The sequence below is a fragment of the Amphiura filiformis genome, chromosome 18, assembly GCF_039555335.1.
Source record: "Amphiura filiformis chromosome 18, Afil_fr2py, whole genome shotgun sequence".
NCBI lineage: Eukaryota > Metazoa > Echinodermata > Ophiuroidea > Amphilepidida > Amphiuridae > Amphiura > Amphiura filiformis.
The window spans coordinates 45,284,969-45,308,818 of record NC_092645.1 but is presented as its reverse complement, the minus strand read 5'-3'; the positions used below and the strand labels follow the sequence as shown (position 1 = coordinate 45,308,818).

Below are 23,850 nucleotides of genomic sequence, written 5' to 3'. Positions count from 1 at the left end.
TTTCATTAAATGGACTAAAAATAGCATATACAAAGGCCTACTTATATTGATTCAATATGAAGGCACTTACATAATAGGGTCTAATCCTCAGTGTATACCAAATACAAACTTTATACATATTGTACCCAACTAGATTTTCATTATTGTGATATTATGTAGGCCTACTAATACTAGGTCTACTCTTTTCTAATGAAGAAAAGACATCCATTTTAATGAAATCAAAACCACTCATGCTTAATTTTCATAGTAGAACATGGTTTCTGTCACTTAATGTTAACATAGGCCTACACAATACCATGATAGACATTGCATGTTCCATTTTTGAAAAAAACAAATTCTGTCACTAAAAATGGACCAAATTGCCAATGTCAAAAAGTTAGGCATTTTAGACCTAAAATACTAGGTGAGCTTAATATTAAGCTGAGTAAAATGTAGCTGATGAGATCAATAAAAATATCAACAAAGTCTTGATCACCATTAATCGAAACTCGTTGATAGCTTTCTAATCTATAGCTTCTCAAAAATAGAGAAATTCAAGGATCTTTTTTCCTATACAGAATAAAAGGCCTTTTAGTTGAAATTTCTTCACACCCACCCATATTACAACATATGCATTTTTTGCATAGCAAAAACATAGCTTCTTTTTACCTAAAACTTAGCAATTAATTTGCATGACGGTAAAATATATAGTTATACCAATCTATCCTCTAAAAATATAGGCCTACCGATATCTGAACATTAGATAGATTATGTAACTCTAACATCCCCCTCGAGGGGGGCACCCGTCACTCAGAAGACCTGTTACTCAGAAGGCCCGCTATTCAGAAAATCTGTCGTATTCTGAATAGCAGGGTTGTTTTCATTCAAAATGACCCGCTAACCAGAAGACCCACTAATCAGAAATCCCCTTAATCAGAAGGCCCACTACTCAGAAAATATTTTCTTAGTAGTTGGTATTTTCCGAGTAGCGGGCCTTCTGATTAACAGGCCCTTTGCAGGGTTAGCATTACAGTTAGGGTTAGGGTTAAGTTTAGTGTTAGGGTTTAGGGTTAGGGTTGGATACAGCCAGCTAGTCAGAAAAAAATTCTGAGTAGTGGGACTTTTACATAAAATTCGACAAAAAGCTCCATATTCAGAAAGTCTGTTATTCAGAAGGCCCGCTATACTCAGAAAATTCTGACTAGCGGGCCTATTGAATAATGGGTTTTCTGAATAGCGGGTCTTCTAACTATGGTCTTCTGAGTGACAGGCTGCACCCACCAGAACAAATACGGTAATCATGATTTTGTTACAGATGTAACTTTTTCAGTATTTTGTAACAAAATTAACAAAACAAAATTAAAAACGGGTATTTTTGCTTCACAATGTCTGAATCACATTAATTTTTTTTCACTTGCTTTGCTTGGGCGAAAGTCAAAATCAGTCCACTTTTGCTCATAAAATGGCTTATTTTATATGCATACAGCAAAAGACTTTCTCAAAATCAAAATCAGTGTAAGTTGGCCTGTAAAACAGCGTTTTTTTTCCCCTGTTGTCAAATATTGCAGACAGGTAACACCAGTATTTGGGTCAAAACTGTGGATGTATAAGTCTGATGAAATTTGACACATTTCACTTTCAGATAAATTACAGACAATTCCAATTTATCCCAACATACACCTAATCTATACATGTCATTAGGTGATAAAATATTGGACATTCAGCCACCAATTTTACTGACCACAAAAACCATGCAATCTTTATACAATACCAACACTTATACCAAAAGGAAATTCAAATTTCAGGAGAAGAAAAATGCATTCACCCCTTATCATGTTCACTCAAAAATACTTCAGAATTAGCTTTCACATAAAATATATCACTTTCAAGAATTACTATGTAAGTGGTAATTTTCGCGTACAGTTATTTTCACGATTTGGAGTGAGAAAGACATTTTTGCGATTGTTATTTACGCGATTGGCCAGTTTTGCCCTATACTTGCCATACATTATTACATATATTCGTGAAGTGCTAATATCTGTGACACAATCTGCTCCATGGGGAGGAAGGGCACATTTTGAAAATTGAGTTACACTATAAATATTACCTTATACAAACATTAGGCTATCATATACTGTAAACACCAAGGTCCGATTTCTGGAAGCTTGCAGGGCTAGTGGTCCGGCTTCCTAAGCCAGCAGGCTAGTCCTATGTGGATCCAATTTATTGATTTATCTTTCTAGGTGATGTACGATGTGACATTGTAAGTACTGATATATTACAACTAATTGGGCTAAATCCTGATGGCTTTGGTCCGGGGGCTTAGGAAGCCTAAACATAGTACACTAGCCACGCTCCGAGAACAAGGGGCCCAAAATGTCTAGCATATTTAGTTCTAAAGTTCTGAAGTTTTAAATGTCTATTTTCTTATAGTATTTTATTGTTTTTTTATTCCATATTTTTGCATTTATCTAAATTTTAAATGTGCCACCTTTAGCCCCATGGACCAGATCGTGTCACATTTTAAAGCGGAATTTATACTCCATCGCTGAGCGATGAGCGACTGGTTTCAAGCCTATGAGGTAGCATGCTTTTTGTTGTGTTGGGAAAAGTGTACTACCTCATTGGTCAAATACCAACCGCTTGTCACTCAGCGATAGAGTGAGATTATAAATACTGCTGCAATACTTTTGGTTTTGGTCCTCGTAAGAAATTTGATCCTGAAGAAAATGCTATGATTGCGCTATCCCTTGCAACATCCTCTCCAAACTAAACATTTTAAATTGAATTGATTCGTATGGAAACTCTTTTCCGGCTTCATATAAAATTGCAATATTTGGTGAGTAGACTCTAGCATCCGAGTCCCAGGTCTCAAAATAAGTCAAGTCTGAGTAGGCACTAGCATTTGCGTGGATAACCCATGGCTTGCTCCACGCTCGCAGCCATCTTTGCTGATCTTCAATGCCATGTTTCGTCTGGTTTTAAATGATGCTGGGTTAGAAAAGACGACCCATGTGTTGGATGGTGAGAGTGGCTGTGGGGCTGTAAAACCTATCGTGCTGGCCTGTGTGAATTTAAACATGGAAAATACTATCAATGAGGACTAGACTTCTTTTTTTTTTTAAAAAAATAAATGAATAAATAAATAAATAAATATTAAAAAAAACAAATAAAAAATTAAATAAAAATAAAAAAAGAAAGAAAGAAAGTTCTAAGGCCTCTATCAAATGCAATTTACAGCTTTAAAAGTTTATTGTATCAAAAATATATGATATATATAATGCCAAAATTATATTTCAATACCACAAGCCCGTATCGGAATTAATAACAAGAAACAAGATCTGAACGATAACATCGTCAGAATTGAAAAAAGTTGTCATGGTTACCACAAATGACAATGGGACTCAATAGAGTGTATGCAATAAACCAACCGGAACGGTATAACAATTGAAATGGCAGCCATGCTGGCGGACAGTTCTAAGATAACTTAAGATGACAGAGGGACAGGTCTCTAGATCGATTCCACAACCATTCATACCTATCACACGTTATATTGTATTATCATGCGAATTTTCCTGTGGTACCTTATGGAGGACAGAATTTTATTTAAATGAGGATGACTCTGTCATGAGTGACGTCGTATTGCATACCCTCTATAAAAAGCAACAAAGTCTCATGCATTTAAGTGCAGGGTACCATTATATTGGTCATGTAACCCAATTTTGACCCATTTAGCATTAAAAATGCACATTTTCGTGAGCTTTCGGACGCACTTTTCCCGGTAAAGCCATTCTGGGAGCCTTGAAAATTGTGCTCCCTTTACAAATTTTGCCAGGTCCACCGCTGATAAGTTTTGGTAAGTAACAGCATTTGCACTATGTTGTAGGTTGCACAATATTTTTCTTATAACATTTGGGTCACAGGAAGACCTGAACTATACATACCTGACATCCACCAACAAATGCTGGACTTGTGATTTTATCTTTCAATAAGAAAGGTCCCTGTAGTAAGTTGGCACGATTCTTCCAAAATGCTGTGTCATTTATGTAATATCCTGGTTCTTGCAGTGACCATTCCAATTTAGGCGTACTAAAACCTGCGCCCTTGTCATTACTGAATGACAAAACGCGAGGCTGATCTGGATGTAGTGTCCTTGAATTTATACAGAGTTCGTTGTCAAGCTCTACTACCTGTTTGAGGGAAAAAGAAATTCATGTATGAGGCATTATAGTAGGGATGACCAATGAACCATCAACTTGATTAGAACACTCCCATAGACATGCAGGGAGCTCAACTGTGCACTGCTTGCACAGACATTTCTAAATTGAGCTCATTCTTTTATTTTTCATAATTTTTCTGTAAAAATTGGAGATGTTAATGCCAATTATGTTTTGTAACTATCCTGCAAATTACAGCACCATAACTTATTTGGTTTTTCTGTAAGTGTGAGTCAAAATTGGTCCATCGCCACAGTGCGCTTAATTGCCAGTGGCCCAGTGCAGCACTGCTCAGAATGGCACAAAATATTCAGATAAAAAGATCAGGTGAACACCTTGACCTACTGAGCTGTAATTTGGCAGAGTTGTTGTTATTACCTCTATCATACCCTCTGTAAAAAGGAAAAAAACGGACAAGTAGATCTCGAGTTAAAAATTAAATCACCAGCTTCCCTTTGGAATTTCCAAACACCTTTCGAATCATGTTAAATAGACACCTTTCTGAACATAAATGTGAAGTTTCATGCTCATTTGTTGTATTATTCACCTGATCTCAACCCTAAACATTTTCTTATATTTATACCATCTGCACTGACTTGCTGCTATACACGCACAGGAGCTGTACTTTTAAAATATGCGCCTAATCAATAATGAGTCTTTCACTCCATTGTTAAAGTACTGTGCTCCCAGTAGCATATGGAGTGACCAGGCCCTGGAGTGTGATGGTTTTGTAGCACATGACAGTATTCATTCAAGCCTATCAAGGTCTGTTATTAGCCACTTGCTGAATGGCAGGGCATTATCAGCTATCAAAGAGATACCTTATGCTGCTGCCAATCACAATAGAGGTTAAACATTTTGTTAAAACCCCAGAAGTGATATCAGGACAAAGCTGTGCATGTTGGTACTTGATTGTTTGGATTCCTATGTTGAAAATCCCTTGTAGTACATTAGTAATTTTCTTATGTGTAGTGTATATTGTTGTGGAAAAAAAGTTCACCTGGACTTTTGATTTTGTGCCACTTTGGCCATTATGGATGATTTTTGGCAAATGTTTTCTAAAAGCATGATTTCAGTGCCTCGGTTTGAAGAAATACTTAATGCTATTGACTAGTAAAGTGCCATTTCATAAGAAACCCTTTGATACTTTCACAATATGCTTGTTTCATGTTTCCATATTATATTAAAATACAGAAATATAAAAAGGTAAATATATGCTTATACCAATTTTGCTCACATTGCTATATTTAGACTTTGTCAATTTATTTCGTCCCAATGACCGGTCAGAATGGGAAACTTTGAAAATTCATAATTCGAAAAGTTTTTGACCGATTTTGACCATTTAACCACCAAAATACTTCTGTTGATGAGTTCTTTCCAGAAAACAATCTTTTGTAGCAAAAGGGGCAACATGAAATTATGATGGTCATCCCTAATTATAGGGCTGTTGCAGGCTTTGCCGTTTGAGGAGAGCTAGAGCGATTGCTCCCCATCACTCCCATCAAATGAAACTGAGAAGAGCTTTTTATTGCTTGCCTATCTTTGGTGTAACAATAATAACAACATATCCAGTACATTAAAAATGCTCTCCTAGTGCTCTCCTGAAGCACTCAAGGAGAGTGATCAAAAGCTCCCCTGCAAATTTCAAATGGCGAAGCCTGTTGTCGAGTGGAATTTTCGTTGTCGACCATCATCAAATCTCAAGATCCGACGTTGCCAAGTTGCAGACAAAGCAATACATTGATAAAGTCAAAATATTAAGTACAGAAACCATGTTATGTGCTGTTTATTTACATCAAAATATTATTGTCAATTACATGTAATCAAATTGGTAACTTGTAACTTTTTACCGACAATTGGTCCATGCTTGTTGAGAATCAGGAAAATTGCTTTGTCGACAACTGCCTTGTTGACAACATCAGCCATAGCATATGACATTTAAAAAAAACCAGTTTGTTGCCTATGAGTACCACAGGCATCTTTGTTTTGGGACCAAGTGCTGAAAAATACATTTTACATTTTTTGGCCGAAATAAAAAAACAATCTTGCATGCAAAGATTTAAATAATTGGGCTAAATTGGGCTATTCCAGCTGAAATCCACACTACCCCTGTGGAAGATTTCGGAAATATCTTCCACAGAGGGAGTATGTTTTTCAAATGTAATTGTCAGAGTAAAACATTTTGAAACCCATGTTTAAAATGGCCAAAACACCCTCTGCTATTAATATTATTTCATAATTTTGGGCAAATAGTAACAAAATTTTAACGAAATTATATAATTATTATGACATTAACCCACAGTGCAAGGTATCCCGGGTAACCCCCTGGAATAAGCTACACCAGTTGAAATCCATACACCCCCTATGGAAGACATGATGACTTTAATCTTCCACACAGGGAGTGTAGATTTCAAATGGAATCACCATTCAGGTAACCCAATTTGAAACTCATACCCCCTGTGTGGTAGATTAAGGTCATGTCTCCCATAAAGGGTGTTATTTTAAGTGGAACATCTACAATAACTTACTGTTGCTTCATTGCTAAATATTGCACGTCCATCCGTATGTTCCCTATAGCCAAGGCTGCCTCCTGGACGCCATGTGTCACTGTGATCATCACTGTATATCACATTGGATTGAGTGAATGTCCCATTTCTAAAACCTGCAAAGTGTAAGGTGTACATATTATGATAGGGAGAAATGGGTGTTGGCTCAATTAGAATTGAAAATGGCAGGACGCAAACCGATGATGTGAAAATGACTATGCCCAGGGAATAGTCTTTTTAAAAGACTATTGCCCGGGGAATCGTTCAGTTTTTACTTAATTCTTGAACAGGAGGGCATAGCTAATTCAATGACTGCATGTACTTTTAACCAATCAGATGACAGGAATCTATATATGAGGTATATAACAATGACTCCTGAATCTGCTTCTTGATTTATGTGGTGCCTACCTATTTGTTTTGAGTTGGACACTGCAGAAAAAAAGTAACCGGGTACTATGAGTCTGCCCGATTTCATCTGAATGCCATGTCCAGGACCTAAATATACAAAGAAAGAAGAAAAAAACACATTATGCACAAGCAGTGATTAGCTAGTGATTAGCTAGTGATGTATAGTGTGCTCAGGGTTGTAACTACAGTGGGCGGCAGAGCCCACCACTCAGTTTTGGAGCCCACCACTCAGCTACAATTTTGGCACTGGAGTCCACCACTCACAGTCCAAAATTGCACAATTTTATTGAATTAGTGAAGAATTTTGTCAATTTTGACAACAAATTGCCAAATATGCACAGTTTTCATCAAATGCCACCCAGCACTAAAAATTTCCTAGCTACAACCCTGAGTGTGCTACAGGCTATATCAAAATGATTGGTACCCATCAGCTTTGATGGTTATTAAAAAGCCTGCTTCTTCAAAATTCAACATAGGATCTTCATGAAATGAACATAATTTATAGTTTATAATTATATATGACTGTTTATGCCACTAGGAGCTATATTAATCACATTCTTACATGGCAGTCATGTCCATCACTGGAAACTGCAGATTGGTACCAATCATTTTGATACCGTGACCTGCATGTCATACCCAGTTACCCACAAGGCCAGGATTGTCACCACACTGGTCGATGCTGGTGGGTAGTAACTAGCACTCCGGGTGATCAACCGGTACTCAAGGAATTCTGATGACTTACCAACCGGCACTGAAATAGAGAAATTGTACATTTTGCCCTTCAAAACAGCTGGAAAATGATCCATGAGAGCAGCTTGGACAAATAATATGTAAATTTGGCCGGTATTAAATTCAGTCTAGTCAGCCCTTTGCACCAAGGTCTTAGCCAGCCATGCGTCCACCCGTCTTTAAGACGGCCTAATCTAATTTTAGACGGGTGGATTTAATGGATTTTACAGATGTGATAGCTCTAAAACAGATGATTTTAAGGTTATATGAACTTGAGACTAATTCAGAGTGACATGTAAAGGCCAAATCAGGACATATTTGACCCTAGTGACCCTTGCATAGACAAGTTGTTTTATATTTGAGGGTCAAATTTTGGTGTCTGCTTGGACGGGTGGTTTCTGATTTCTGGCTAAGACTCTGCTTTGCACACTTTATAAAGTGTCACTGATCGCTGTTTTGATAAAATTTTGATACAGCCTGTAGCTGCATAAAGCAAAAAAACAAAACAATAAAAAACAAAAACAAACTTAACACCCTCCTTATGGGTCTATCCAACCAGAGAAGATCTCCTCTGATCCAACCAACATTTTGTGTTTCTTTATTTCGCTGTATGCATGTAAAATCAGCCATTTCTTTGACCAAAAGTAGGAATGTAAATTCCTGCATGTGTGTCAAATCAGCTGTTACGGGCAAAAAGATGATTTATTCTGCGTGAAAAAAATACACTTGAATTTATTAAAACAATTGAGTGTGCACCTTTTAAACAATGTTACTGTCTACTGGCATAGGTTCATACACTCTTAGATAGCGAGAACCAATCAGAGCAAGCGTTAGAAAAATCCAAACCATGCATTGATTGTGTATAATGTGCACTCCGCGTACTTCGCATAGTGCTTTCGTACGTGTTCGCGTCGCGTAGGCTTGGTTCATTTTTCGGGCGGGTTGATGCATTTATATTTGTTTCTATTTTCCAATATTTTTAGTGATCATTTTGTTATAAAAACAGCAAAAATCACATGTTTTTTCTTCTTGTGTATGAAATAGGTTAATGAACGCGTATTCCTTGTTGCTCGAGAAATTAGACAAAATAATGCAGCGTGTGTGCATTATTTTTGTCTAATATCTCTCCAAACAAGTAATACACGTTCATTAACCTATAATTTGTTAACTGCATGACACCATACATATACTTTGACAAAGAAAGTATTGTCCTCTTATTGTCTTTACAGGTTACAGCCTTTTACCATGTGAGGGTTATTGAAAAAAGATGACCAAAGTTATAGAAAAACAAAGTATTAAATATGTTAGTGGAATAAATATAAGATAAAGCTATACTGTACCTGGAGAATACATGGATGGCCTTGGCTTGATGAGTTGTATTACTTCATGATTCATATCTTGTGGTTCTGTCCAAGTTACACCTAAATCAAAGCTCTATAGTACAGAGAAACAAAAATACACATTATTAAATAATTTATGGGCTAAAGTAAAAGAGTGCATCCTCTGTGAGAATTAGCGATGATCACAGAAAATTTTGATATATCCATGGATTTTAACTTGTCATTCGGAATTACCACTTTTGCATACATGGGGTGCATGGATTTCAACTGGAATAGTCCATTACATTACACGGAGGCTTTTGTAGACCACCATTTTAGGCACCAGAACAAAATTTGTTCGATCTTTGGATGAACAGTCGATGCTGCTTTGATGCTTGATACTAATGAAGTAACAACTAATTAATGTGAATGCTAAATTTATATTAGTTAATGTGGCGCTGCTGTGGTGCAGTTTCGGTTCTCACCCAAAGATTCCATTTAAAAAAAGGTCATGTTCTCACCCAATGACCCCATATTTTTTACATTTTGCTCTCACCAAATGCCAAAAATCATGCTCTCACCCAATGACCCCATATTTTTTACATTTTGCTCTCACCGAATGCCAAAAATCATGATCTCACCCAATGACCCCATATTTTTTACATTTTGCTCTCACCGAATGCCCCCTGGGTGCGAAAGGGCCATCCCTACACCTACATCCATTTCAAATTGAAGGGCCCCCCCCCCCCGGGACAAACCAGATTGGTAGTGAGTGTTTTATGGACAAGTTTATCAAATTCGCTCACATGGGATGGATGTACATTATAAACCAGTACGATCATGTCGACTACCGTGTCTACTATTGGAACCGGATTCATCATTCTGTGCATCTTAAAGGAGTATTTTGTGATCAAAGCATCATCTTTTTATGACATTTTTTAGTAGATATCCATGAAAAAAGCTTCTTCCCAAAAATTTCAGCTGATTCTCATTTTTGCGTTTGCGAGTTATGCAAGATTTACTGTGTATTACACAACTCCATAGACAATGTGTTGTAATTTCGTTCTGGTGTATGGGTGGTGTAAGTGTAGGTAAGTGGGTGGTGTGGATCATGAAATGCCCTTAATAATTACTGTTATGAGATACATATTGCAAACTGGCTTACTTTTATAGACATCAGCTTGGTAGTGACTGTTTTATCCACACTCACATCCAATGGATGTGCATTATAAACCAGTAAGATCATGTCCATTTCTCTGTCTACAATTGGAACTGGATTCATCATTCTGTGTAACAAAAGTAATATGCGAATGACATACATGAAAAAGGAGCATGTTGGCGCAGTGGTATGGGCTTTGCCTTTTTAATCTGTGGATTGCGAGTTTGAGCCCTGGGGGTGCCATTATGTTGTGCTCTTGGGGACACTTTACCTTACTTGCCTCTCTCTACCCAGGGGTGAAATGGGCAGCTGTTATGAATATTGTCCAATGAGCGTCGCCCAAAGGTATGAGCATGCCTTGGGCATTGTATGGCAGGTAACATATTCTAACAACATCGGAATAAATGTATGAAGTGCTTTGGTACATGTGCACATGTGAAAAGCACTGTATAAATACCAGCATTTATTTGATTTACATGCTGCTGATAAACAATTTCTAAACGTTTAATTAACCTGACTTTCAGCACAACAAACTAAACTGGAACAGAAGAAGTCCTATGATGTTGCGTTGATGGACTTGCCAATTTGTTGTACAAGAATGGCGTCTCCAGCCCTTGATCGCAATTTATTTCTTATACAACACCCCCTCTATCAACCAAAGGTCACCAATGGTCAAGGAAGGGGCAAGTCCAACACAATTGTGACCTGCTCCCACAAAACCAGACATAAGTCACAAAATTTGAAAATTGAGTTTTTGATGTCATCATTTAGTATAGGTCTTTAGCTTTCATTTGATACCAAAATGTTTTAAATAAAATTGATTTTTTCTGATTAAAAAAAAAAATCAAAAATCACCAACCCTGAAAGGTCCATATAATGCTATCTCCCCCCCCCCCCCCATATTGGTTTGTCGCTCATGGAGGGCAAATAGTGTACCTGCTGCTTTTATCGGCTATTGGAACTCATTACTGGATAATATCAAAGGTATATATCTCATTAGAAATTCACTCCATTTCCCCCTGCATGTCACACTCACTGTATACATGTAAGTTGATTTGCCAAAGCACTTTCAATTCAGCTTACAAGGCTACCATAACTTTATATCAATTTCAATTCTTTATTCTCTTTACCTGTACCCACTCTGCCTTGCTATGATTTCCACTGGCCCCCACGCAACCTTCCAGTCTTTTCTTCTTCCACGTCGTAAGATAATATCCATTTTCCCAACATCCTCAAATGTTTCTCTACGGCCTTCAGCAAAGGCAAAGAACATGTCATGATGGTAGACTAGAGCAGGTATTCTGAAAAAATAAATGTTGATAGTGTAGATATGCTCGGGAAAATCATGTACCAGCATAATACAAAAAGTGTGTAGACTGCTAAATGCGTACTCTACTTTGTGTAATAACGCAGGGATAGCAGCGCGTTTGAAGCAGAAACTTGCTGCAGTCACACGGGAGGCTATACATGTACATACATGTATATGTGCTCGTAAAATTCAGCATATTTAAAGGAGTATTTCGTGATCTAGCATCCTCTATTTATGTCATTTTTCATTAGATATCCACGAAAAAAACCTATTCCCAAAATTTCAGTTGATTCCGATTTTGCGTTCGCGAGTTATGCATGATTATGTGTATTACACTGCTCCATAGACAATGCATTGTAATTTCGTTCTGGTGCACCAGAACGAAATTCAAATTTCACGATATCTTTGCCAAACGAATTAATCTGCAAGAAATATTTTGTACATAAACATTATGTAGCCAGAGGTTTCCAGTGATATAAAAATCTCAACTTTTTTTGAGAAAAGTGGGGGATGAGGCTGTGGATCACGAAATGCCCTTTTAAGACATATCTAATACGACGTCACTTGACAACATGGTGGACCTCATGAATAATTAATCAAAGAGTGTCTACTGTATGGGGACTACTCATATAGTTGACAAGATATGAATACACAGATACATGCCCAGAAACCTTCAACCCCTTGGGACTGTGAGCATATTCCCGGGGGCAGAGGCTGAAATATACTCACATGACTGAGGTTTAAAGCAACCTGTGCACACATCATTTTAAAATTGTACCAAATTTAAAAAACAAACAAACAGGGAGGGCACATGAAGAGGTACCTTTAACCCTAACCGAACCCATGGTTTTTTTGTTATCGAAAGGGTAAAGAACAAACGAAAAAGGAGAGAAGATGAATGAAGAAGTCAATTGCTACCCCTGGGATTCGACCCTCGGACAACTTGCATGCCATGCAGAAGATCACCGACCTGTAGCCACTGGGGGCTGGGCCAGCGAGTCCATATGACTTAGGCTGATTGCGTCATCGCATCACATGGAATCTGTGCATGCGCAGAGCTTTTCATAGTGAGCTTTAGTGAGTTTCAGTTCGGTTAGCGTTAAATAATTGACTCTTTTTGAGTTGCTTGAAGTTGTTAGAGGCTATGATTATGGTTATTTATTTTAACTTTCAGTTTCTTACCTTGTTGTATTGTAGCCATTCATATCTTGATAAAACAATACTGCAATAGGAAAAGTATAATGAATGAAACTAGTCTTGGCAACTTCACAATTGTATTAAAAAACACAGGGATTTCTTTAATTAATCTATGTTGAACTCTGAAATAAATAAATACAGAATTCAAAATAAAATATATTGTAATTAAGGAGGATACATTATCCAATATACAAGTACATGCATTTGGAAAATCAAATTTTTTTTAAGCATTCATGCAAAAAGAACACATAAATGTTTCTTGAAAATGTGACTAATTCCTTATGGAATTACTGACATTTATACAGCATATAAAATAAAGTAAACCCCCTAAGAACTCATCCAGTTCAGTTCAGTTTTATTTCATTAAATCCCAAACCATGAAAATAATTACAATAGTTATAAAAAGCTTTTACAAACAACGATTAATACACATGATGAAAATGATTCCTCAGGATGCCACTGAAACACAGGGCATGTTATTGTGTCACCCTTTACAAAGTTCAGTATTGAATACGAATGAGTTGGGCACGATTTGGACATGAATCACTGAATCGATTCGCACTGTGATTCGCACTGGACGACAGAAATGCGAACTTTATCCAGCTTTAAAAAAAAAAGTTTTAGTAGTAGTATTTTTCCGGTTTCCAATTTTGAACAATAAGTTATTTCTAACTTCTTTTTTTTTAATTTTTGTACCAAAACAAAGATTCTTTTTTTTTTGTAGCAAGAAGCTCCAAAGAAGGCTCAGATTGCACCAGAGAGCATCTAGAATCCCAGCGCTTCCAGTGCCCTTAGGCTGCAACCTTAGGCTGCATTCTCCAATTTTGGGAGAATCAATATAGTTCTTGCAGAATTGGATGAGAGAGTCAATTTTAATTCTCCTGAGCTTCAACAAGTCCTAGGCACTGATATGTCTTGTGATGCCTTGTGGCAAGGGTGTGCGATATCATGCTAGGCAAAAATATCGTGAAAAAATGTTTATCGCGATGCGATATTTCTCACTGCTTCATCAATGACCCCACGATAAACTATAGACTCAACAACTCCCAAATGAAAACTGAATAAAGTCTTTTCTTTGTTTTTTGCCAAATTTTTCATTTAAAAAATATCAAATGACAATCCTTTTAAGGTGGCTGTGTACTCTCAGACATGCATGTAGTAAAAGTGCAATAACTTTGTAATTATTCTCGCAAGACATATAAAAGTATACATTTTTATGAAGGCAAGACATCACTAAATCTTAATATAAATACAGATTTGGGGTAAAAACAACAATTATGAAGAAAATCACAAAAAAGTGAGTTTTTTGCAATCTTTGTTAGGTACATCATAACAAAAAAACACTCTTTCCAAAATATTTTATTTTGTTTTTAGCTCAATCTTGAGGCTCCATTCCAAAAACGGTTTTTTTATTTTTTTGATATTGGCCTTATTTTTTGAGATATTGACCATATAAGGCATCAAAATGAACTTTTTAAAATTCAAAAACGCCTATTTGCACAAAATGATGCCCAAAATCGGAAATAGACCAAAATATAAAAAATAAGAAAACCGTTTCTTGAGTCGATCATGCTTTTACGATGATCATATTTGCTTACCTATAGATGCTGTATTTATTGAGTTATCGTGTACCTAAATCGTCATTTTACCGAGAAAATGAACATTGAAATAATGGCCGTTGAAGTTTAAAGTGGTCACATTTTGCACTTTCATCGAATCTCACAGGAGAATGCGACAGTTTTCGTTTTGAAACTTATATTACGTGAACATCGGGTAAATCCACAGCCCCTTGAGAAGTTTGAGCGAAATCCATTCATAACTTGATATCTAACTCGGGGGGAAAGAACTTGAAAAAACCCACATTTTATCAGCTAAAACGGAGCCATTTGTCCACTAGGTTTTTGTGAAATCAGTGCTTCCGTGGTGTTTCCATAAGATGCGCCGCGCATGCAGATAAGCGTCGCGTATTTGTGCGTTAACAAATTGCGCGATACGCAACGCGATGAGTTGTTCTTGCAGCGTGTACCTGGCTGGTACAACAAAGATTTTCTTTCCTTTTCAATTTCAAACACGAGTGGAATAGTGAAATAAAATCCTTAAAATATTGCAGTTGGAGTTTACAAATCTGGATTTTCATTCCTTGTATTTATAAAAAACATAACAAGGTACAAACATATCATAAAAACTCAATTTTGTGAAAGAAACAATGGCTAGAGTACACAGCCGCGTTAAGCAATTTATAAATGATTTCAATTTTTTTTACACTTGCGCTGGGATCACTGAATGGGTCTTTAACTCATTATTGCTTACCCACTGCTTCTGTTTCCACAGGTGTTGCCGGTTTAAAACCTCTACTAGCCCGTACATCATCATTGCTGACCTTCCCTGACGTATCATCATATACCCTATTCCTTGGTGTCCTCATATGACTTGCTAGCCATATCAACGCCAACACTCCACAGCCTAATATGACGAGTAGCTCTCTGCTTTTCATGATGATAAAATGGTGCTGTCGAGTTTTACTTTTTTGTCTTGGTGGGGTTCTTCTTGTTTAAGTTAATGTGACACTGTTGATTCAAATAGAATAAATATGAATAGATCATTACTGGTTCATATGGTCATGTTTTTTGAGGTGGGACCCAATTGTGTCACATCTTGCAATTTGTCAAAAATCAACTCCTTTTTTGTATTTCTGATTATATTTCAAAAAGTTTTCACCCAAACTAGTAAAATTATACATTTTTAGAAAGCATATATTGTCATGATTGCAAATCTGTAAAGTTTGAGTAGATATACAGGGTGTACCAAAAAATATACAGGGTGATTCCATTGAAAAATACAGAAAAAATTTAATTTCTTTACCACTCCAATATTTCTACATAGTATATTAAATTGGAAAATGAACTTGATATTTGGAATGTACACAGTTATTCCTTTCTTTAAATATATAGTTTGCACTATATTTGTTAAGCCCAATGTGTTATACAGGGTGTGAAAAAAGTTGTAAATTAAATTTTTTAATTTATGTAAAATTTCCCTTTATGCCATTAAATTTGGAAAATATATTCATAATAGTTTACAGAATTGCTATAATATCAAATTTAAATATCCAATTCCTATAGGGTGTTCCAAAAATCAATATACAGTGAATAATTAGTAACAAAGGTACATGTACATGTAGGCATATACATGCACAATTAGCCTATCAATAAACTATTTAATAAACCAGAGATCAATATATCATCAGATTAAATCATTTGACTGTAATAATCTCCTGTGAGAAGATTTATTTTATATTTCAAAGATAAAACAATATTGAAATTTATGCATGCATGCAAAATTAAAGCCCATTGTATTGTATGACCCACATTCCACTGCATTAATTAAAGCTTGTTAAATCCTTAAAGGGGCACTTCGTGATCCACAGCCTCATCCCCCACTTTTCTCAAAAAAAGTTGAGATTTTTATATCACTGGAAACCTCTGGCTACATAATGTTTATGTACAAAATATTTCTTGCAGATTAATTCGTTTAGCAAAGATATCATGAAATTTGAATTTCGTTCTGGTGCACCAGAACGAAATTACAACGTATTGTCTATGGAGCAGTGAAATACACATAATCATGCATAACTCGCAAACGCAAAATCGGAATCAACTGAAATTTTGGGAATATGCTTTTTTCGTGGATATGTACTGAAAAATGTCATAAAAAGAGGATGCTAGGATCACGAAATACTCCTTTAATTACTAAGTTTATTCAGATTAACTAGGCAATTATAGTTATAGAAAGTTAAAAAATAAGATTAACATTTATGCAAATGCATTTTTACTTCTACTAGGCAACAAAGTGCATAAATTTTATTAATGAACATCAAGTCCCATTAGAATTACACAGAGCTCCTCCGCTTCCGGCTCCTCCACTTCCGGCACCACCCCTGACTAATTAACTTAATTAAGCTGTTGTAATTAATTAATACATTTGTTTAATTGTATTTGTTATTAATTCATTAGATTAATAATTTATCTTCAAAATAAGACCAAAACCATTTGTTCATGATGAATTTTGGCAAAAATATAGGAATAAGTAGACAAAATGATTGAGCAAAATGTGACAGCACCACCTTTTTTAGGGTCCCACTATAAAAAACATGACCATATACAAATTTATAAAGATTAAAGTTACGGTACATCACGATAATACACATGTATATTGGGAATCCTTTCATGACCACTGAAGCATAGTCAAGTCTGCATGCCGAGGACACTCGGCCCAAATTGAAAGACAATATCACTCTCAACAAAAGAATGCATGCATGTCAAAGGTCATACGACACCAATTTGGTGTTTGTTATGCTCCTCGGATTATGTACCTTAAGGTAGGTATGCCAGGTGAATTCAAATTTGCCATCAAACTGCATCATTTTATATATCAAATTAAAGCCCTTGAGTAAAGAAAGACACAACTGAAAACCTTTTTGTCATACATGTAGCACTTTCCGTAGCAAAGTTACATCTTGTCAAAGATTGACTTTCATCAAAAAGATTCTGCTGGCAAAATTCGCCAAAACGGCATTTCGGGGGTGTTTCTAGATCTTAGTCTCATTATGATAGCAGCTTTTTTTTAATGTGAACTGCTATCAAAATCCCTCTAAAAATAAAATTCCATGTGCGATTTCTCATCACCATAAAAAATCATATATTTGGGTCAAGTGAAGTATAAAAAACATATTTATGTAGGTTTCCTTGACCTACCTGTTCTTTTAAATTTCTATGTAAAATATGTATTGTGTTCTAGGCGAATTTGGTTGATTAACAAATGGTCGCATGTCATAAGTAGGGTATGCAAAAAGGGTGCAGGGATTACACTTTTCTTAAAATTGCGATACAAATTTGATTGGCTTTCCGTAACCCCATACCCTACAGCAGTGGTTGATACCTCATTTTAAGCCTAATTTTATACTCTTTCAGTCTACTGAAGCATATAATTACACATTATTCAGTACAAAAATCACATCAGTTGAAATGAAAAATGCCAGGGGTGGAGGAGCAGGCGGATGTGGAGTAGGTGGATGCGGGAGTGTGCAATATGGCCTACGGGAAAATTCACATGCCAGCATGTCAAAACTTTTTCAAATCTAGTGAGGGTGTGATGTATTGACAGCTTTGAATGTTGAATTTGTGCAACTAAAACAATTACTGACTACTTAAGGTGGTACTACACCCCCTGATAAATTTTGTGACTAATTTTGCATATATCTCAAAAAGTAACTACACACTGGTAACAAAAGTTAAATGTATATTAAAGGGGCAAGGAATCCAATAACTTCACTGAAATTTCAGTGATTCAAGACAAGGGGTTCATTATATGTTAAGAAATGAGGTACATTCTAGCGTTACCTCTTTTCTTATCATAAATAAAGTACCACTTGTCATGAGTCACTGAAATTTCAGTGTAGAAACTGGATTCCTTGCCCCTTTAGTAGTACCACCTTAAAGGAAATCTGTACCATAAACTAATCAATGGCTATATAGTTGCAGTAATAATAAAAACGACACACAGTAAAAGTCCCAAGCTTATATACGTCCAAATAAACGAGAAATTCTTAATTCCTTACGACAATCAGCGATCAGTTTGTAATCCATGGTGGCGGCCATATTGATACCCGATGTATCTTATTACGCTGTAACGGTACCCCGATTTTGAAACCAGCGAAATCCGTGCCACCAACCTCGTCCCTCGTGAACTTTGGTGACACGAAGCGAATACTACGTAAGTAAATAAGTTCAGATTCAACATTCGTTCAAAAGAAAACGCGACAATTTTTACCCATAAAGCTACAGAAGAACATAAAAAATGTATTTTAAGTAATATTTATGATCAACAATGTCTTTTGAGAGCGAAAAGTAAAAACAGCACTAAAACCAAAATTAGCTGTGGGGATGCGAATGCCATAGCAACTACACGCTTTCGCCTTGTGGTCTGTGTGAAAGGTTACACTACCGCTTGTGGCAGAAAGGATTCGCAAGCAGCTATCATGGCGGCTTCCATGAATCGCAGAAACGAAGGATTAAAAGGATTAAAAGTGTTTTTTCTTTGTTAGGAATATTCCGAAATTCATATGGTATGTATAATTTAGGGTACATGTATATTAGCCATTGATTAGTTTATGGTACAGATTTCCTTTAAAGTGGTATATGTTCCATTTTTTCATTTTTAATGAAATCCCAGTTGAATTTCAGTATTTTTAGCGACATGCTAATGTACATTTCTCTTCTTGATATTCATTTCCTCAATAATAGAATAACCGTCTCACTAATTATTCGTAAAAATGTCATTGACCTTCACAGTGTAATTAACATATATGTAGAATTATTTTGAATAGTTTATTTGAAGCATTAATGTATTGAGAACATATCCTCTAAATCTGATGACATTCTTGCATAAAATAAAAATTTTACAGTCATTTTTGTAATTGAGGTCCGATTTGAGAAAAACGCATTTGAAAATTGAGATTTACATAGATGCCTGTGTATAAATTAATTAGTAATTAAGCATTATCTCAAAAATTAAGCTTGTGCTGAGGTTAAAAATGGTGTTAATTATTAGAGGTTGTCAATATATACATTATACAACATATCAAAAAATAAATTTTTTGCCATTTTTGACCATGGAATAGGGAGATTGTACCCAACTTCTGACATGCGACCAAATGTGTTAATTAAGGTTTGCCTGACATACATATTTAAGCAGGCGGCGAGTGGCATGATAGAGCCGGCAACTTGTGAAACCGCCCGGGCCGTATGGCATTTTCCATTATACGCGGTTAGTTTTGTGGGGTTCATTATCGAACCCCAACGGTTTTAGCTTGTATTTATATTATTTATTGGCTCATTCTCCGATAAAGTGTTCAAAATGCCAAATTTGTGTCGCCCATAGATTCAAGTCGTATTCAGACTTGTTTCGTCAGAAAGAAATGACTTTTATAACTTATACTTAGGAGTTGCTTTCTAAACTGTGTGGGGCTAGAGGTTGCAACATATCTAGAAAGTATAAAACAATAAAGCTGATTATGCATCCATTGTTTTCCTCGATGTCGCCAGCCAAGGTGCGTTCCGTATAATGTGTCCCTGCTCGCTAAACATGCGCGCATATAATGGATTATAGGTACTTTATATTAGCCGGTATCATGCCCTAATTATAAAGTATAAAAAATCAAAACACAGGTTATTAAATTTTTCCAACAGGTCTTTGAGACTATGTCGCCAGTATTGTTCACAGATACGTTACCATATTTCTAATGGATAACAATCTGTGAAAATAATTGGCTAGATGAATATTCTCATATGGATGGATCAATCAGGCTCCATAGATATATTATATGTGGTATATAACACAATGGTTTCAAAGTAAAAAAAATCAGGTCTATTAATTAAGCCTAGTTATCGACTGTCGAAAGTATCGATAGTCGGAAAATTCAAAGACTTCCGACATGTTGGTACACTCAATGGTAGTATCGATACACAAACGATGTACCATCTCCCAACATCAAAAGCCACTAGCCGCTGATAGCTTAGACACTTGAAATATAAATAGCAAAAGACCAAAACAAACTAGGAGTAGGAAACTATACCATTCATGCAAGAAAGCAACTTTTTGTATGGAAAATTACTAGGCCACACCCCCGGCATAGAAAGTTTAGCCACTCGTGCACTCATCCAGGGGCCAACTTGTGACACCCGACATGATTAAGTTTGTTGACCTTAACTTCACACGTTCAACAAAAATTATAAACCATTATAAGGCACACCCCCACAACCAGGAGCATAGAATTGTATCCGAGAAAAATAGGTACATGTAGAGAAGCGACACTCTCTGCAATCTGCCTATACCGTGCTATACCGCAGCTGAAGACATCTAATACAGCAGAGTGAGCAGACAGTACATGTACAATGTGATTCTCATTTATAATTAGGATTACGTCATTGCCAGAGCTTTGTTTTGTGAGCGGTACAAAGCGTATAAGTCCCCCACCGCTGTCAATCATTCTAATGAACAAATAAACAAGCTCTGGCAATGACCTAATCCTAATTATAAATGAGAGAATCACATTGTACATGTACTGTCTGCTGTACCATATGTCTTCCAACAAGTGCCGGAGTGTCGCGGGCCTGATTGTATTCACAAATTACAAGACATGCACAAGATGTAGTGATGTGAATAATAACATAATAAATGCATGACAAACACATATATATGTAAATATCATGTCAGTGACATGGGCACCTTCCAACCAATTACAGCTTTGGAATATCATGACATAATGTTCACTACTGTGCAAATCACGTGGGGTAGAGCAGTAATGCCACACACATGATCTTTGTAGAGCATTTGTTTTGATGAATATTGGGTAAGCTTAATTGGAGGTTGGTGATCAATGGGCAAGTTAAGATATTTCCCACGCTGTCAGGTTGTTGACTGTCGATACATGTCGATTGTCGGAAGTATTTTCTTCCGACATGGCGATACACAAAATCTCTATCGATAACAGGCCTACTATTAATGGCAAAAAGTCCCGATGTTACGTTCATGTTGTCACATACGTTCAGCGGCGTAGCTGGGATTTTTCCAGGGGGGGCAAGCCTGTATGGGGCGGGGGCCCAAATCTACCACATTTCCCTGCACTAGGGGGGGGGGGCCCAAATAGACAATTTTTGCCAGGCTTATTGATAATAAGTTTGAGACCAAACTTGAACGCTTTATCGGAGAATGTGCCTATATTATAGGCCTGTTTGTTTGTGATATTTCAAGCGTTTTTGAATGTCAACATAATCCCATGCAATTACACGTTTGACGATGAAAATTTACTGAATTTAGTGAATGCAATGCGACCACCACCTGTATTTTTAAATACCTAAAAGGCCTATGCTATGTCTGCGTGTCCATGTGTCTGGTGCAGTGCGAGTGCTGAAATGAATTTCACAAATCAAACAAATATTAAAAACAACCAACCAGCATAATTAAATGCATAGCAATTAATTAGCACAACCCTGGTCGCTTGTAATGTTGGCCATGCTACAATGGAATGTTGGCCATATGCTACAAGAAAAAGAAAAAATAAAGGTTTTTATTTACACGTATAAAGCTTTATACTCCCATGCCATGCTCCACTCATGCAGCTAAATGAGCTAATTAGTTCTGTTGTTTTTACGCAATACGCATGCGCTGTATAACCTACGAGCTGAACGTAAATTCTTTACTCGGGCTGTCTGTAACAATCAAAATAATTTTAATTTCATCATCATCAGCTTGGGTTTTCCCCGGGGTTTTTCCAACATGACTTTGTCGCCAAAATCATTTACTCTTTCTGCCACGAATGATATGATTGGGAAGACAACATTCTCTTGAGTAGCCAAGTTCCCAAGAGGAAGATTGAGAAACCAGCCCCATCCCATCAATTTATCAAAAACCCACTAAATCGTGAGTTTAAACTTTACACAAAGGTAAGCTTATGTCATGGCATGGTGCACAGTGTCGACTTCCTATACGATAAATATAAATTTAATACTCCGTTGGTGAGCGACGGGCGACTGGTATTTCACCGAACGTTAGAAAAGGAGTTCTATCTGATTGGCTAGCAATCGATCGCTTAGGTCGCTTAGTGGTCAACTACAAACTCAAAACTGAGCATGGTATTCAATTCGATTGAAATCGATATTCTATTATTGACGTAGATAAAGAGAGTGATAGGGTGTCAATAATGTACATTGTATTGCAGCTGGGTTTTACATGCATTCTTTTATATAAATTTTTTCTCAAAGAGTTGAATATGATCAAAATTTTTACTCAGGATTTCAAATTTTTTACCCGCAAATTGCGGTTAAACATATCCACAGCAAAATACCGGTCCTCGCTAATTAGTGTATTTAATTTCCAGTTAGTGTATTTAAGATAAAACCTGACAACAAATAAAATTTTCTTGCAATAGAAATATCATATGGGATACTGATATGGTAGGCCGCAACCGCCACAACGTGGAACTGCTACGCAGTAGCTGACTTTTTGCTCCGTGGAGCCAAATTGACCAATCATGATCATGTTAGAGTTTTTCATTACTCGGAGGTAAAACTGACTAATTAAGTACGACTTACTCATTACGTAAAGCGAATTTATTCATTAAGAATTTGCCAGACGAGCGTCACGTAGTTACAAGATATCCTCGGTCACGAAAGTCATGATTCAAAAAGTAGTTTATGAAAAGTACGAACTGACTTATTATTAAGATGGACATGCACTCATAAGAAACTCATACAGTATTGTACATAACTATATAGCTAGATAGAGTGGTGGTAAACTATGCACACAGTTCTGAGATGTGCAGTGTATCGCCGGGAGCTAATTTGTATAACTTGCGCGGTGTCCCTGCGGAATTCGACCTTCAGCAAACTGCAAACCAGTTCGGATTTACTTTATATACTAGTAGTAGGCCATACATACTGTAGTTACTGTCCGTTTTCCTATACACAATACTCAGTGCGCTCACCATTGACACGTGACCTCTACAAATAGTGTAGGGGAGATTGGGGTTAGTTGGAACACTGGGTAAGTTGAAACATTGTATTTTTTTCTGACACAAAAAATTAATTTGGTAAAATACTGGCACCTAGTAATACATGTAGGTATTAGTAAGGGTCATCCACCAAATTAGCAACAGCACTGATGCCCCACCAGTGTTGGCTTGGGAAAGGAATATCTGTTTTTGACTTGCTGACTAATTTTTATACCCCTCAGAAAAGATGCGTTATCTCCATGTTGTTTGAAGATTCAGGGATTATTTTTTGAGTATCATAAGCACTAGTAGTAAGTCCCAGAATAATGTTAAATAAAAGTTTTATTGTATTTCTTATTTTGTGTAATGAACTTTGAAATGTAAAAATAGGCATCGGGGTTAGTTGAAACTTTTGAGGTGGGGTTAGTTGAAACGTGA

At 36.5% G+C, this 23,850-nt stretch overlaps 1 protein-coding gene across 2 annotated transcripts; it reads right to left on the bottom strand.

Annotated features, from left to right (window-relative positions):
• Positions 1–2,019: 2,019 nt before the first annotated feature.
• LOC140138715 (sialidase-3-like) lies at positions 2,020–22,053 on the bottom strand. Of its 2 annotated transcripts, none has more exons than XM_072160466.1 (10): positions 21,999–22,053; positions 15,174–15,430; positions 12,849–12,888; positions 11,488–11,658; positions 10,364–10,484; positions 9,220–9,313; positions 7,151–7,237; positions 6,725–6,858; positions 3,924–4,169; positions 2,020–3,043 (listed from the first exon to the last, which is right to left on the bottom strand). In XM_072160466.1, the coding sequence occupies exons 2-10, from the start codon at positions 15,355–15,357 to the stop codon at positions 2,861–2,863; spliced, it is 1,260 nt and encodes a 419-aa protein (XP_072016567.1). In that variant the 5' UTR covers positions 15,358–15,430; positions 21,999–22,053; the 3' UTR covers positions 2,020–2,860. The 2 variants fall into 2 exon arrangements, with proteins under 2 accessions (XP_072016567.1, XP_072016568.1); XM_072160467.1 differs by having other exon boundaries at positions 22,017–22,037.
• Between the last annotated feature and the right edge of the window lie 1,797 nt (positions 22,054–23,850).